At 50.6% G+C, this 15,742-nt stretch overlaps 1 protein-coding gene across 4 annotated transcripts in view; it reads right to left on the bottom strand.

The window, feature by feature from the left end:
* EARS2 (glutamyl-tRNA synthetase 2, mitochondrial) overlaps window positions 1-15,742 on the bottom strand; it is a 29,123-nt gene that overhangs the window by 8,855 nt on the left and 4,526 nt on the right. Inside the window, exons 3-9 of one of the 4 annotated variants that reach the window (XR_014017699.1) lie at window positions 13,628-13,817; window positions 10,630-11,102; window positions 9,392-9,500; window positions 6,754-6,907; window positions 6,510-6,640; window positions 1,588-1,723; window positions 912-1,139 (exon numbers count right to left, since the gene is read on the bottom strand). Coding sequence is in view for 3 of the 4 variants with exons in the window: in XM_081257829.1 (XP_081113955.1) it covers window positions 1,056-1,139; window positions 1,588-1,723; window positions 6,510-6,640; window positions 6,754-6,907; window positions 9,392-9,500; window positions 10,630-11,102; window positions 13,628-13,817 (1,277 nt within the window). In the remaining variant the exon portion in view is untranslated. Of the gene's footprint in view, window positions 1-249; window positions 1,140-1,587; window positions 1,724-3,575; window positions 3,933-6,509; window positions 6,641-6,753; window positions 6,908-9,391; window positions 9,501-10,629; window positions 11,103-13,627; window positions 13,818-15,742 lie in introns of those variants that run through there. The other 3 variants (XM_081257829.1, XM_081257830.1, XM_081257831.1) reach the window with 3 other exon arrangements.

Raw genomic sequence — 15,742 nt, 5'->3', positions numbered from 1 at the left:
ATGGGTTTCAGCCCTGGTCCAGGAAGATCCCACATGCCATGGAGCAACTAAGCCTGCGTGCCACAACTACTGAGCCCACAAGCCACAACTACTGAGCCCACGTGCCACAACTACTGAAGCCCATGTGCCTAGAGCCCGTGCTCCACAAGAGAAGCCACTGCGATGAGAAGCCTGTACACCACAACGAAGAGTAGCCCCCGCTCGCCGCAACCAGAGAAAGCCTGTGCGCAGCAACCAAGACCCAACACAGCCCAAAATAAATAAATTTATTAAAAAATAGAACAAAACGCAAAACCAAAGTCAAACTGGGCCCGAGAACTGGGACCCAGGAGTCCAGGCTGCTGCCAAGCTGTTATGCATGGGCTGAGTTGTGTTCCCCTCAAAACTCCCATGTGAAGCCCTAACCTCTCCGTACCTCAGAATGTGACCAAATTTGCAGACAGGGCCTTTAAAGAAATGAGTAAGTTCAAACTGGGCCGTGAGGGTGGGCCTTAACCCAATCTGACTGGTGTCCTCTTAAGAGGGCCTTTGGACAGAGATACCGAGGGCACACACAGAGGGAAGGCCAAGTGAGGAGACAGCAAAAAGGCAGCCGTCTGCAAACCAAGGAGCAAGGCCTCAGGAGAAACGAAACCTGCCAACACCTTGATCTTGGACTGCTGGCCTCCACAACTGTGAGAAAATCATTTTCTGTTATTTAAGCCACCATTCTGTGATATTTTTTCATGGCAGCCCGAGCAGACTAAAACATGAGCTGTGACTGTTCAGTGAGCCAGCTCCTAACCTCTGCTGTGTACTATGGTGTCAGAACCATACGTGAGGCCTTCCTTTCCAGCGTCAGGGAGGTGACGGGGGCTGGGTGACCCTGGCCAACTGATAAGGATGGGCCTGGCGTGGAGCCATAAATGCACCTGTGCACCCAGAGGCTCTGTGTCCATTCTTGGTTCCTTCCACAAGCTTCCGATGGGCCCCAAGCCTCCTGCTCCTCCCCTCTGAGGGCAGGTCCCACGAGTACAGTTCCTGTGGCCACCTCTGCTGTCCTGCACACCTTCTCTCTAGCTGGAAAGCACCTTCTGTATTCGTTCCCGCACTTCCTTTGGTCCCAAGGACAACATCATCTCAGCTACAGGAGGTCCTTGCTAAGAACAAAAAGAGAAAACATTGCCTTAAGATGCCTGAGGAATGAACACCCAGCCTTGGTCTGCAGAAGTTACACCCTAGGCCAACCCCAGCACTGCTGCCTGCATCCCAAGGAGCAGAGTTTGCATTTTATGGGCTTTAATTTCTAAGGATGGGTCCCAGAAGCCTGCTCTTGCTGGGTTGGTATGTCCAACAGCCCCAGTCAACTGCCAGCTCCATGAAGGCAGGGAGCACATGTGTTTCACTCACTACCGTATCCACTGTACCTAGCGTGGTGCTTACACATGGTAGGTACTCAGGAAGTACTGTCTGTTGAATGACTGAATGAAGGGGGTGGTCACGTTTCATTCCTCTTTGCAGCCCCCAGACTGAGCTTAGTGCTGCCAGTGAATGTTAGCTGAGTGGATAAATGAGGGCTCCAGGGCACAGTCCCACCACCCGCCTCACCAGCTGTCCACTGAGGGCCACTCGGAGGAGCTTCATCACGTTACTGTGTTTGGTGCCTTCCAGACCTTCTGACAGCTTCTTCAGTTCTCCGTTCAGCATGTCCTGAGTTAAACTCATACCGGGTCCTTCTAAAAGCCTAGAAGAGGGCCAGTCTGTAAGGGGCCAGCATGGGCCAGTGGCAAGTGGGTGGAAGGGAGGACTTCAGAAGATCATCCATCAGCTACAATATACATCAACAGCACAACCAATGTTCAAGCCTGCCTTGGGGGTGGGGGGATATCTACTACCCCCATCCCCATCCTAGCTGGGGAAGAAACACCAACCAAGAGACTACAAACACAGAGAATCCAAGCAAGTGGGCATAAGATAGGGAAACTAAGAGGACACCATAAGAGGATTTACTGATTACTACCTGTGTCATGTAATCTTCATGCCTCAGTTTTCTCACCTGTAAAGTGGGAATAATAATAGTGTCTGCACCTCACAGGGCTATGGTGGGGCTAAGTTAAAACTTGTAAAGCACTAAGTACATTGCCTGAACAGATGGTAAGTACTTGAAAGTATGGGCTCTTATATTTCACTAAAAAGTTAAATATTAGCTAATATTTATTACATCCAAGAGCTCAGAGACATTGCAAGAGGATCTAAAAAGAAACTTAGGGTTGGGTTACACATAGGATGGAAGAATGAAGCCCTCTGGGAAATGATCTGAAACACAGCTTCAAGACTTCTGGGGGATGTAGCAGAGAAGAGCAGAAAGAAGGAAATCAGGAGACCCCAGCTCCAGTAATGTCCCTGCCGCCAACTTGCTACAACCATTCTTTACCCACAAATGAAACACTTAAGGAACTACAACAGGCCAGCAACCATTCCCCACTTTCCTGGCAGTCCAGCTGAGACCCTCTCCCCAAAGCATGTTTGAGCTCAAGAGAAAGTCCCCAATTAGTCAGAGCAGGACTTGCAAAAACTTCATCCCAGCCCTGATTCTGAGTTAGAGCAAGAGACGGGAGCAGGGAAGGGGGAGTCATTCCACACGGAAGAGGGACCGAGGCTGGAGATCTTCACTAGTGCAGACGATCCTCGACGCCACCTCTGACACCACCTGCTCCCGAAAGGGCCCAGACACTCCATTCCCCACATCGGCTCAGTGTGGAAGGCTACCGGCTCAGGGACTGGGTTCATGAGGAATTGGAACAAAGAGCCTTTTAATGCAGATTTCCTTACTCACTCCAGCACTTGAGCAATTCAGTTTCAATTTGAGAAACATAATCATTCGTATTGCATCTTAAAACCGGACCACATGATTGCTGCTATTTATGAAATGGAGAAGAGGAAATACTGAAAATATAAAATGTAATGTGGTTAGCAGCAACATGGATGGACCTAGGGATTATCATACGAAGTGAAGTAAGTCAGAAAGAGACAAATACCGTATGATATCACTTACATGTGGAATCTAAAATATGACACAAAGGAACATATCTACGAACCAGAAACAGACTCACAGACATAGAGAACAGACCTGTGCTTGCCAAGGGTGGGCGGGGTGGGGGGAGGGAAGGGTTGGGAGTTTAGGACTAGCAGATGCAAACCATTATATATAAAATGGATAAACAACAAGGTCCTACCACAGAGCACAGGAAACTATAGTCAATATCCTGTGATAAACCATAATGGAAAAGACTATGGAAAAGAATATGTATAACTGAATCACTTTGCTATATAGCAGAAATTAGCACATTGTAAATCAACTATACTTCAAAAAAAACCAAAAATGTAATGTGGGGAAAAAACAAACACACTCCTCAATGTCACTGTGGGGAAGCAGGCTGCCAAGGAGCTGGTGAAAGAGTGACAGGCCCCAGGCAGCCAACACTGGCAGCCAGGACATGTTAGAGCTGGTCCAGGCCTTGGCATGGGCACAGAGGGACTTCCAGAGATCCGGCAGCTTCTAAATATTTGGGCGTCAGCTTTCCTGCCTTCAGTGGGAGCCCCAGAGGGTTTCTAAAATCTAATCCCATGGCAGGGGTGGGGAGGTAAGACATTAGCCCAGTGAACTAGAACTAACAGCCTCATGTGGAATGTCCTAAATTAAGGGAGTATTATTATTAATAATACCTCTTGGGAATTTATCCTGGAGATTTACTTGTAAGGGTGCTTAATGATGTCTATTCAAGGTTACTCACTGTGATTGTTTGTAACCACAAAATTGGGAAGCATTCCAAATGTCCATCAATAGGAGATGAATTATATAAATCATGGTAAAGTGGTATAAAAAGGGAATAGCTGTAGCTGAGAAAAGAATGAGGATGCTCTTCTAAGCCCTGGACAGATCTAAACATAAACTGTTAAGGGAAAAGCAAACAGACAAACAAGCAAAAAAACACATAAAGACACTTAGGGAAATACAGCCATTATTTTGTAAACTTTAAATGAAGTATAATCTATAAAAATACTGAATCACTATGTTGTACATTTGAAACTAACATAATATTATAAATCAACTATACTTCACTAAAAAAATAAAAATAAAACAAAAATCCCACCCAAAGACAACAGTGTTATTGTATCGTACTTTTTTTTTTTTTTTTTTTTTTGGCCACACTGCTCGGCTTGCAGGATCTTAGTTGCCCATCAGGGACTGAACCCAGGCCCTTGGCAGTGAAAGCACTGAGTCCTAACCACTGGACCACCAGAGAATTCCCTGTATTGTACCTTTTGTGTAAAAAAGCTGAAAAATAAGGATTATTCAGATATAATTATGAATAGCAGTAACATCCAGAGAGGGTTCTGGAATGGGGCAGACAGGGGACAAGGATTAAAAATGGGACTCCTGATATATACCTTTTAAAATAATTTCTAGGTTTTAAACCTAGAGGTTCAAGAGGTTTGAATGTATTAATAACAATTAAGTTTTAAATTGGAAGAATGGAGTTGTATACACATTTCCTTGAATACACAGACATTTCACAAAGGAAACTGCTGTTTGGGACTGCCTTTCTGTTGGGGGCTGAGTAGGAGGGAAGACTTGTGATGACTGCTTGTTATCAGGGGCTGTCCAAGTACTTTACACCAAGGATAAACAATAGAGAATATGATTGGACATACGGTCTCTCGCCCCAGCCAGCTTGAGTCTCAATTCCTGCTCCTTCGATTTACTAGCTGTATTATTTTAGACAAGTTACTTAACCTCTTTGTGCCTTGATTTCCTCACCTGTTAAAATGGGGCTAACAATAGTAGTTCCTTTATTAGGTCGCTCTGAATTCAAGTGTATACACACACACATAGCATGCACACATATCCGTGTACACATCTAACGTATATGATATATAACACAGCACTTTGTAGGCACATGTGTAAGCAAACCCACACGAGTGTTTGCTATTATTATCTAATTTAATCTTTTTTTTTTTTTTTTTTTTTTTTTGCGGTACGCGGGCCTCTCACTGTTGTGGCCTCTCCCGTTGCGGAGCACAGGCTCTGGATGCACAGGCTCAGCGGCCATAGCTCACGGGCCCAGCCGCTCCGCGGCATGTGGGATCTTCCCGGACCGGGGCTCGAACCCGTGTCCCCTGCATCGGCAGGCGGACTCTCAACCACTGCACCACCAGGGAAGCCCTAATTTAATCTTTATAACTCTCTCCACAGGCCCTAACTCTCCCTGTGGAACTACCCGGCTCCATCCTCAGCCCATGTGCTTTGGCTGGGCGGGGGGGGGGGCACTCAGGGTCCCACGTATGACCTAACCTAAGCCGGTCAGCACATCGCATTCTCCAGGCCTCAGTGACTAGTTCGGAGACAGAAAAACCAGGCCAATCAGGCCCCATCAGAGTGAATCTCAGGACACAGCTGGAGCCGGAGGCTAAGGTTTTGCTGTCTTACCACCACAGTGGAGACTGTGAGAGAGGCTGCTTTTGACCCCCGGTATCCTTTCTCCCTCTCATGTGTACTGACACAATTTTCAGATGGGCACCTGGCCCCCAAGGTAAAAACTACATTTTCCAGACTCCCTTGTAGCTTGGAGTGGCCGTAAGACAGGCGTTCGGGCCAGCGGGATGCGGGTGGAAACAAGTGTGTCACTTTTAAGTCAAGTCCCTAAGTGGGAGGAGTATCCCGTCCCCCTCTCCCTTTCCTCCTTCCTCCTCTGGCTGAATTGTGAGCCACCACGGACCATGGGGACAAGAGCAAAACCCAGGGATGACAGGACCCTGGAGATGTGGAGAAAGCTCTTCAGCCCAAACTGCCTGCTCTGGATGCAGGTAAGGGAGAAAGGCGCTTGTCTTGTCTGGCAGGGCATCCCATACTCCATCTACCCGATACAGAACCCCTGCAGAAGGAGTAGCGGGTGTGGAGGAGTGTGGGGGAGAAAGTCAAAGGGACAGAGGGAGAAATTAGGTCTTGGTGCCATATTTTTGGCCCCTGCTTTAAGCTGGACCTCAAGTTGGCCCTTCTCCTAGCCTCTGCAATTACATACACCAATCATTCCCCCCCTTGCTTAAGTCCGTTTTGGTTGCACTTTGTGCCCTCGTAATTTGGAGAGTTCTGCTACTGTTAAAATAAGATCTAGTATCATCTCCACCCTATAGGTGAGGAAATGGAAGCTCAAGGACGTGCAGTCACTTGGACAGATCGAAGTCCCCTGGGCAGGTGAACTAACTGGGCCAGCGAGGGGTGGGGCGGGAACGGAACCCAGGTGGGTCCGATCCCAGTGCCAGACCACCGCCTCTTCCCGGGAGAGCCCGGGCTCCTCAGGGTCAGCCCTTCCGCCAAGAGAGCCGTGAGGATCGTCTCACCGAGAACCTCTCGCTAGCTCTGGGGTTGTACTGCACGCCTGACAGCCGAGCCCTGGAGTGAAGGGGGCCCTGGTGGGGAGAGAGGGAAGGGAGGTGCAGAACCCTGAACTCAGCCTGCGGACACTCACCCCAGCACACGCTTGGCAATGATGTCCACCTTCTCCGAGACGGCGCCCAGCTGCGCTCGACCCACAGCAGGGCGAGTCCACAGGTAGGAGTACGCTGGGGAGATCAAATCCTGCAGGCGGCAAATGTGGCCCTGGGGGAAGAGGCGGTCACTGAACGCACTGGGATGGGGCTCTGACGCAGCGGGAGGGGGAGGAGTGGGGTGCCACCCGCTCCCTGGGCCCTCCCGAGCTCCCGACACCACACCTGTCTCAGCAGGATGATCCTCTCCACATAGGCTGCGTCCAGCACATGCCTGTCTTGCAGCTGGCTCCCGAATGCCTCCTCCACGAGAGCCTGCAGCTTCCCCACCAGCTGGCGTCTCTGGGTCTCATCGCTCACCAGCCGGCAGAGGTGCAGCCTGCCAGGGAAGCCAAGGGACCGTCCTGCCACGGGCATCTCCAGCCCAGACAACCCTCTTCCCCAGGGGAGTGGGTGGGGTTTGAAGAATGACACCTTCCAGCTGGAGCAGAGAGGAGGGTGCCAAAGCTCTGCCCGTCCCTCTGCTCCCCAGGGCCTCCCACCTGGCCCGCCGCCCTCCTCTGAGCTACCTGCCTGGCCTCGAAAGGCACCTGAGTTTACAAAGCAGAACCCGGGGGTGCCTGCCTCCTCGCAGAGTTCGAAGCGTGGGGCTCTGGAGCAAAAGGGCAGACGTCGAGAATATGGATTTCTAGGATTCAAAGCCACGTCCAGACGGCAGAGTTCTCTGAATTCACGGCTCACAGTTAAAAAGCTCAAGTTTTCCTGTCAGGTCAAATTTTCCCCTTTTCAGAATTCTTCTAACTGCCTTGTTCCCTCCTTCAGAAGCAGCAAAGCCTCTAAGACTCCAAGCCTCAAACCAGGCCCTGCCAGTCCTGTCTCTGGGCTGCCCTCACCCTGTCCCCAGCAGGACTGGAGGGACCCAAGAAAGCGAGCAGTGAGGGGCTGAGGGCCATTCCGTAGGTGCTTGGCCCCCTGTCCCTGACATAGAAGAAAGGCAGGCAGCAAGAGACTGGTGATCATCTCATGGGCTCTGAGATTGCACAGGCCTGTGGGTGAAGCCAGCTTTGCCAGAGGTCTGCAGCAACTTACACAACCATTTGGAGCTCAGGGTGCTCGTCTGTTACTGTGGGAACAACGGGGCCTCCCTTACAGGGCGCTGGGCAAACGAGGAGCTGTCTGTAAAGCACTGAGCACAAGGCCTGCGTTACTGCCACACCCGGCAGTTGGAGACGGGCAGGGAGTCTGAACAGAGGGTGGAAGGATGAGACCGTCTGGGAAGCAATCTGGAGCACTCACTGGCCCCAAAACATCACTTTCTAAAACGAATGAAGAGAAATCACACGCAACTGGTACTGAAACTGTTCCTAGGATCTCCTTAGTAGTTAGATGAGACAGTGGGAAGAAAGAAATCAGGCTTGAGATAGTCCCTGGCCTGGGACATAGCGAGTGCTAGATAAATGTTAGTTACTATCACTATCTCCACCACACCACTAGTACTGCCATGACAACTACTATCTTTACGACTGTCACTGAAATAATCATAGCAGTGGCTTGATTACAGAAACAACTAAAGAGAACAGCTTCGGCTGCACAAAAACTGAGGGCATCTATCCCAAGCAAAAGCCCACCGCTGTCTCCCTCTGGCTCCCCCTCATGCTTTGCGGAGGACTGAATAGGTCACAAAGTATCTCCCCTGTTCTGACTCCATTTCTCCCAGGGATATAGCTTTCTCCATGATAAGAAAGGTAGAGAACAGGCTGCATTCAATGTGCACGCTGTTTGCTCCTGAATGCCCCACTCAAGAGATGCCCACTCACAGTGGTTAAGAATCTGCCTGCCAACGCAGGGGACAGGAGTTGGATCCCTGTCAATCCCTGTTCGATCCCGGGAAGATCCCACATGCCGTGGAGCAACTAAGCCTGTGCGCCACAACTACTGAGCCTGTGCTCTAGAGCCCATGAGCCGCAACTACTGAGCCTGTGTGCCACAACTACTGAAGCCCATGCACCTAGAGCCCGTGCCCCACAACGAGAAGCCACCGCAACGAGAAGTCCACGCACCGCAACGAAGACCCAACGCAGCCAAAAATAAATAAATAAAAATAAAATTAAAAAAAAAAAAGATGCCCACCATTACTGTGAACTTGAACTTGGGATGGTTATTCAACTTCCTGACATCTTGCTCTCCTCATATGCACAATAGGGCAAAATCATACAACTGACCTTAGGTCTGATACGGGAAGTACATGAAGTAACATCCTTGACACACCCGCAGTCGATGTGAATCCCCTGGGCTCATGCCATAAGGCACCGAGAAGAGCCTGCCCCCAAACCAAGGCTCAAGAGAAGGCATCAAAGAGTCCCTGGCCCCTAAGTACGGACCTGTCTTCTGGCTTTCCGTCCAATGCCCTTAGCCTGAGACGTGGCAACAGTGATCCGAACTGTAACTGTGGCTGGAGGTTTCGCAGGGAAGAACTACTTGAAATGTAAAACAGACGCCATGAGACAGCACTCAGTTACTGTGTTGGCTGGGTTGGGGAGGGGCTGAACAGGAATAATGGTGACTACAAAAACCGTACCTGCCATTTTACTCAGCACTTTCTATGTGCAAAATAGTTTGAGGCTTAATTTAACTGAACAATCGCCTAAGGTGAGTTCTGTTATTAGCCCCATTTTAGAGAAGAGAAAACAGAGGCTTGAGGAGGTTAGGTGACTTACCTGTGGTCACATGGCACTAGACACCTGAGCCCATAGTCAAAATCAAGTGTGTGTGACTCCAGAGCCTGCTAGACCTTCCACCGTGGGGACCCAGCATCAGTCGGTGAGCCCTTTTCTCCTGGGGGTGCTCCAGATTTCCCGCTCACCTGTTGAATTCTGGGAGCTTCTCCAGGTCCAGCAGGGCCGAGTGGCAGGTGACCCGGGTCAGGTCAAACTGTGTGATCAGCTCTGGCAAGGTCCTGCCCATCCGGTTCTCTGCAAGTGAGGCAGGCCGAGCTGCTCAGCACCCGCCCCCCCACCCGGCCATTCCACTGTCAATCACAAGGGAGGCTGCCCGAACAGATTCGACTTCTAGTTATTTTATGTATCAAGGGCCCGAGTGAGCTTTCATTTGCAGAAAGGGTTCTGTCACTAAAGAAAAAAAAGCTTGAAAACAATCCGGCTAAGTCAACCCTCACTGCCCTCAAAGACACGAGCTGCAAGAAGAGCCTGCTCACTGCCTGGCTGCGCCCCAGGGATCCTGACTCGACTGGTTTTGGATGGGGTCTGAGCAGGACTGTATTTTACAAGCTTCCTGGTGGATTCCAAGGTGCAGCCAGAGTGAGAAGAGCTGAGCCACGAGCTGCTTCTCACGAGCAGTGGCCCCATCCCACGCAGTCAGTGGGCATCCTGGTTAGGCTTGAGCCTCTGCCACGGCCCTCACTAGCTGTGTGACTTCGGCAAGTTACTCAATCTCTCTGAGCCTTGCAAGCTTCTAACAAACACTGGGGATAATAAATACCCCTCAAGGATATTTTAAGGCTTAAATGAGATACGGGCAGAAAAAGCAGGAAGCAGACTCTGGCCACATGTTCAGAAATCGTTCCCCCTCCAAAAGGTCATCCTATTTTGTGCACCATCAAGATGTGGGCCCTAAGTCTTTGGTCAGCTTGGAATAAACTAGGGTCATAGTAATACCAGTAATACTTTCAGAGTACCTACTTGTACTGCTATTAATAATGTAATTACAATAATCACAGGATCTGTAATTTCTGTGCTATTCTGTGGCAGATACTGTGCTGGTGCCTCACAGTTAGGAGCTCAGTGAACCCTAACTTAACCCTGTGAGGTGGACACCTAGCCCATTCTACAGATGAGGCAACCGAGGCTCACAGATCATTACATCCTTGAGGGCAGGGATTACATCTACCTTGTTCACCATTGTAGCCCCAAGCACGTAACACGTTGTCTGGCTCAATAAACACTTGTCAAATAAGAGAAGGAACTTGTGTAAGATCACATGGCCAGTGGGCGGCACAGCTGGGACTGAAGGCCAGGCGGCCTGACCCAAGGCCCCGGCTCTTCACTGCTATGGTCCCACCAGGACCTCTTGGGGAGTGGGTACCTGCAAACCCTGAGCCGCAGTTGGTGATGATATCGAGCAAGGCATCCGGCAGGAAGCCGGCGGCAGCAAAATGCTCCAGGAAGATGTCCCCTTGCCTCTTGGACAGCTTGCTGCCATCCCTGTTGAGGAGCAGGGGCAGGTGGGCAAAGTGCGGGGGCTGCCAGCCCAGGGCCTGGTAGAGGAGTAGATGCTTGGAGGTGGAGACCAGCCACTCGGAGCCCCGCAGCACGTGGCTGATGCCCATGTGGTGGTCGTCCACCACACAGGCCAGGTGGTAGGTGGGGAAGCCGTCGCTCTTCAGGATGACTGGGTCCCCCTCCACACTGGCCACCTCATGCCGATTCCAGCCATACACCAAGTCCTGGAAGGCTGGTGCCTCCCCCTCCAGGTGGAAGCGGATGGCAGGCTTGGGGTCTTTGGCCAGCTTCTGGGCCACCTGCGCCTCGCTCAGGCTCCGGCACCGATTGTCATACCTGTTGGGAAGCAGAGCAGCACAGTAACTAAGAGTTGCTAAGAGTACTGGTGGCGGGCGTGAGCCCTACCTTTGCCTCTGATAACTGTATGACCCTGGGCAAGCCATTTACCTCTTACAGCTGTCTCCTCAGTCTTGAATGGGGATAATAAGGTTATTGCGTGGGAGAACTAAGTGAGATAACATAGCACAGCAGTCACAAGCCTGTTTCCCTTCTTCCTTACTAATGAGGAAACGTCAAGTGTCACCCAAGGGGGTGAATCATGACTGGTTTTGACAAGCATGCAATCTCATTCCCCTAAAGCATTGACCCATCACTGAGATTCAAAAAAAAGCATGCTTGTGAGGTAGCGGAGGATGAAGGTTCTGGGAGAGATTTCCTCTCTAAGTGAGAGGAGGGCGAGCCACACGGTGGCTGCAGCCACTTGTAACTGATGGGGGAGGGGGCGGCAAGGGAGGCAGCAACAGGCCACAATACAGTCCCGCCTCCTCAAAGCTGCTGGCTTCATCCTGGAGTCACCCACCTGCAGACTTCTGCAGGAGGAGAAGATGAATGTCTATGTGGTTTATGCTTTGGCTACTCAAAGTGTGGTCTGTGGACCTCCAGCGTCAGCCTCACCTGGGAGCTTGTCAGAAATGCAGCATCTCAGGACCTGCTGGACCCACCCTGGACCTGCTAAATCAGAAGCTGCCTGTTAACTAGACCCTCAGGTGATTCTTCCGCACATTAAAGTTGAGAAGCTCTGGTCTGTTCCTCTTTAACAGAGTATTTGTCACTTGCTCCCAAAAGCGTCCTAAATGATACACAAATGTAACACTTGTAAGTACTATCCTTGACACTGAGCTAAATGTTCCATCGTAAATGGCTGTATGGGACTTCCCTGGTGGCGCAGTGGTTAAGAATCCGCCTGCCAATGCAGGGGACACGGGTTCGAGCCCCGGTCTGGAAAGATCCCACATGCTGTGGAGCAACTAAGCCCGTGCGCCACAACTACTGAGCCTGCGCTCTAAAGCCTGCGAGGCACAACTACTGAGCCCGTGTGCTGCAACTACTGGAGCCCACGCGCCTAGAGCCCGTGCTCCGCAACTAGAGAAGCCACTGCAATGAGAAGCCCGTGCACTGCAATGAAGAGTAGCCCCCGCTCGCCACAACTAGAGAAAGCCCGCACGCAGCAAAGAAGACCCAATGCAGCCAAAAATAAATAAATTTATAAAAATAAATAAATGTATAAGATAAATAAATAAATGGCTGTATGGATCCAGGATAGGGTATGATCGTAATTTTAAAACATTATCTTCTGTCAATGGGCAAGTAGACCATTTATGATTAAAAAAGCAATGCTGCAGCGGATGGCGCGACCTTGTATGAACATCCAAGCCCTTGTCCAAATAGTTCACTGAAACTGGAACTTGAATGTTATGATGCTGATGGGAGTACAAGCTAGTAGAGGGCCACTAGACAGTACCTATCAAAGCTATAAATTGACCTGCAATTCCAACTCTAGGGAGGTGATCCAACAAACACATTGCACATGTGCCAAATGATGTACGTCAACATTATTCATCACCACTCCCTTTTTTTAGTAACAAAAGATTAGAGACAACATAAATGTTCATTAGGAAAGAACTGATCAGGTGAGTGATGATACAGCCCTGTGATGGAATACTATGCAAGCAGAGGAAAATTTACGGACTCATACAGACCGATCCTCAAGACAGTAAGTGGGATCTGTAAACTGCATGACACGTATCTCGTGGGCTACCATTAGAGTGGGGAGGAAGAGAACCAATATGCGTTCCTCAGTGTATGCACTGCGTGTCTCTGGAGGAGAGATAAGAAAGTTCTAAAACCAATTGTCTCTGGAGAGGGAATCGGGGAGCGAGAGCTAGGGCTGGGAGAGATCTTTGCACATACATCTTTCTGGACGTGAGGCAAATTTTACTGATTCAAAATAAGAAATAATTTAAATGACTTTACATGCCTGAGGCCCAATGTGGCAGGCAGAGCTGACACGGCCCCAGTGATCCCCGCCTCATGGTGTTTTTCCCGTGTCCTCCCGGCCCTTGAGCGTGGGCTGGACCTAGTGACTTCCTTCTGATGCACAGAGCACGACACAGCCGTGAGATGTCACTTCCCCGATTAGGTTATGCAGAAGCTGCAGCTTCCACCTTCCTTGCTCTCCCCTGCCTTCTCCCTGGCTCGCCCTGAGGAAAGCCAGCTGCCAAGCTGTGAGCTGCCCTGTGGAGAGGCCCACATGGCCAGGAACAGATGCCTCCAGGCAACAGCCTCGGAGAGGGATGGAGGCAGATCCTTTGAGAGTCCAGCCTCGAGGTAACTGCAAGCCTGGCCAAGACCTTGATGCAGCTTTGAGAGCAACCCTAAGACAAAGGAGCCAGCTAAGCTGTGCCCAAACCTGACCCACAGAAACCCTGAGATAAGCCAGTTGGGGATAATCTGTTACACAGCAAGAGCTAACGAACACATCCACCCCTGGGGAGGCACCCGTGACAGGCTGGGGCTCTCACCGGGGTGTCTGGCGGTTCCTTAGGGCCTCCCTCTTCAGGAGTTCCAGCCGCTGGGGTGAGCAGAAACATGGGTACGCAGCGCCGCTCTTCAGCAGAGCTTCGGTGGCCTGGGCGTAGAGCGCAAGTCGCTGAGACTGGAGGTAGGGCCCTGCAGGACCTCCCCGGCGGGGGCTCTCGTCAGGGGGGATGCCTACAACACAGGAAGAGAATAATCACCAAACGGTAGTAACTACGATGCACGAGACACTGGTTCCCAGGCACTGTTGTAAGCACTTTACACATACAGCAAAGCTTCTAACCCTCCTGACAATCCATGAGGCTGTTACTCTTATGATTTCCCTTTTCCAGATGAAGAGTTAAAGCACAGAGAGGTTAACGCTCAAGGTCATGTGGCTGGTGGATAAGGAGTTGGATGGAGGTGCACTGGTTCCACGGTCCATGCCCTTACAGGCACGTCCTCTCCCTCCATCCTTGCCCCGGGGAGGGAGAAGCCAGCAGGCCTGGAACAGCAGACTTGGGAGAAGCGTGGTTCAGGGACAGCCCATTCAGCCTGGCTGGGCTCCTGGCCCTGCCCGACTGGCTGTCACGAGGGATAGTGCCATGCACCTTCCAGGCTGCTTTTATGTTTTGTGATCGCTGTTAAAGCTCAAAACCACCCCACCCAGTAGGGGCCGTTATTACCCCCATTCAGTAAGGAGGACATGGGGGCATAGAGGGGCTGTGTTACGTCACCTGGCCAAGGACCAAAGCCAGGCTAGCTGGCCCCAAGTCCGCACTCTTAACCACTTGGTGGACTGCCTCTTGCATTTCTTAGCCTTTCTAAGCCTCGGTTTCCTTCTCTGAAAAGTGGAGCTGAGAGTCTACTGTGCAGAGTGACCGAGACGTAAACGCACCAGTGCTTACGCAGTGCTTAGTGCAATGGCTTCATGTAGAACAGCTGCAACATATGCTGTTAGATTAAATGTGACCTATTATAAGTGAAACTGCCAACCCCAGGTCTGGTTTCCTCAGGTCAGAAAGGATAGATTTAACTTATAAACGCTTCCGGGAGAGGCAGGGTGGACACAGAAGAGCTGGATGATGGCGTTTCTGCCCTGAAATGGCTTTCAAACGAATTAGGAAGATGAGGACAGGGCTAACCCTGCACACCCGACATCACACAAACTGGAGGCTGAGGGGCCTGGGTTCAAATGCACTGGCCAGCTCTGACGCCAGCTCTGAGGCCAGGCAAGACGCCTGTCAGAGCCTCCATTTCCTCCTTTACGAAAAAAGGAAACAAACATTTACTTTCTCCCGAGGGTCATCACGAGGCTGGAACAGGATGGCCTACGGGAAGGGTTCGGCGCCTTGCCTGGCACGTCTCAGTGCTCAGTAGGTCCTGGCGGTGACCACCGTTGGTACTGTTGGTATTGGTATTTCTTCATTTGTCAGAGAAGGGGGGGGTGGGTTAGGTGCATCTGGGGTTCCCTTCCTGATCTACCCTTAACGTGTCCAGCATTTGGAATGCTCCAGGGTTTAAGAGAGACTCCACTAGGAAAACTGAAAACAGATTCACATAAAAAATAGTATGTAAACGTTCACGGCAGTTTTACTCATCATAACCAAAAAGTAGAAACAATCCAAATGCCCAATCACTGACGAATGGATAAGTAAAAAGTGGTATTTCCATACAATGAATATTGTTTGGTCATAAACGGGAAAGAAGAACCGATTCGTGCTACAACATACACGAACCTTATGCTAAGTGTAAGCCAGACATAAAATGAAATGTCCCAAATAGGCAAACCACAGAGACAGGAAGTAGGTTAGTGATTGCCAGGGGCAGGAGGGAAGGAGGAATAGGGAGTGCCTGGTGCAGGGTTTCGTCTTGGGGTGATGGAAATGTTCTGGAATTAGAGAGTGGTGGTGGATATACAACTCAGTGAATATACTAAAGACCACTTTGAAATGGTAAATGTCACCCTATGTAAATTACATACCGAGGCCCAAAGCGAGAAGCTCCAGAACTCAGCCACCTGGGGTGTGGATCCCTGCCCTCTGCCTCACCAGAAGGCTCACACCGTTGTGCCGAGCTGGGGGCTCCATGGGGCAGGACGCACCAGGCAGTCTTGCTCA

This window comes from Mesoplodon bidens (genome assembly GCF_964165515.1).
Source record: "Mesoplodon bidens genome assembly, chromosome: 15".
NCBI classification, from domain to species: Eukaryota; Metazoa; Chordata; class Mammalia; order Artiodactyla; family Ziphiidae; genus Mesoplodon; species Mesoplodon bidens.
Note: the sequence above shows the minus strand (reverse complement) of the source record. Positions and strands in the feature narration are given on the sequence as shown.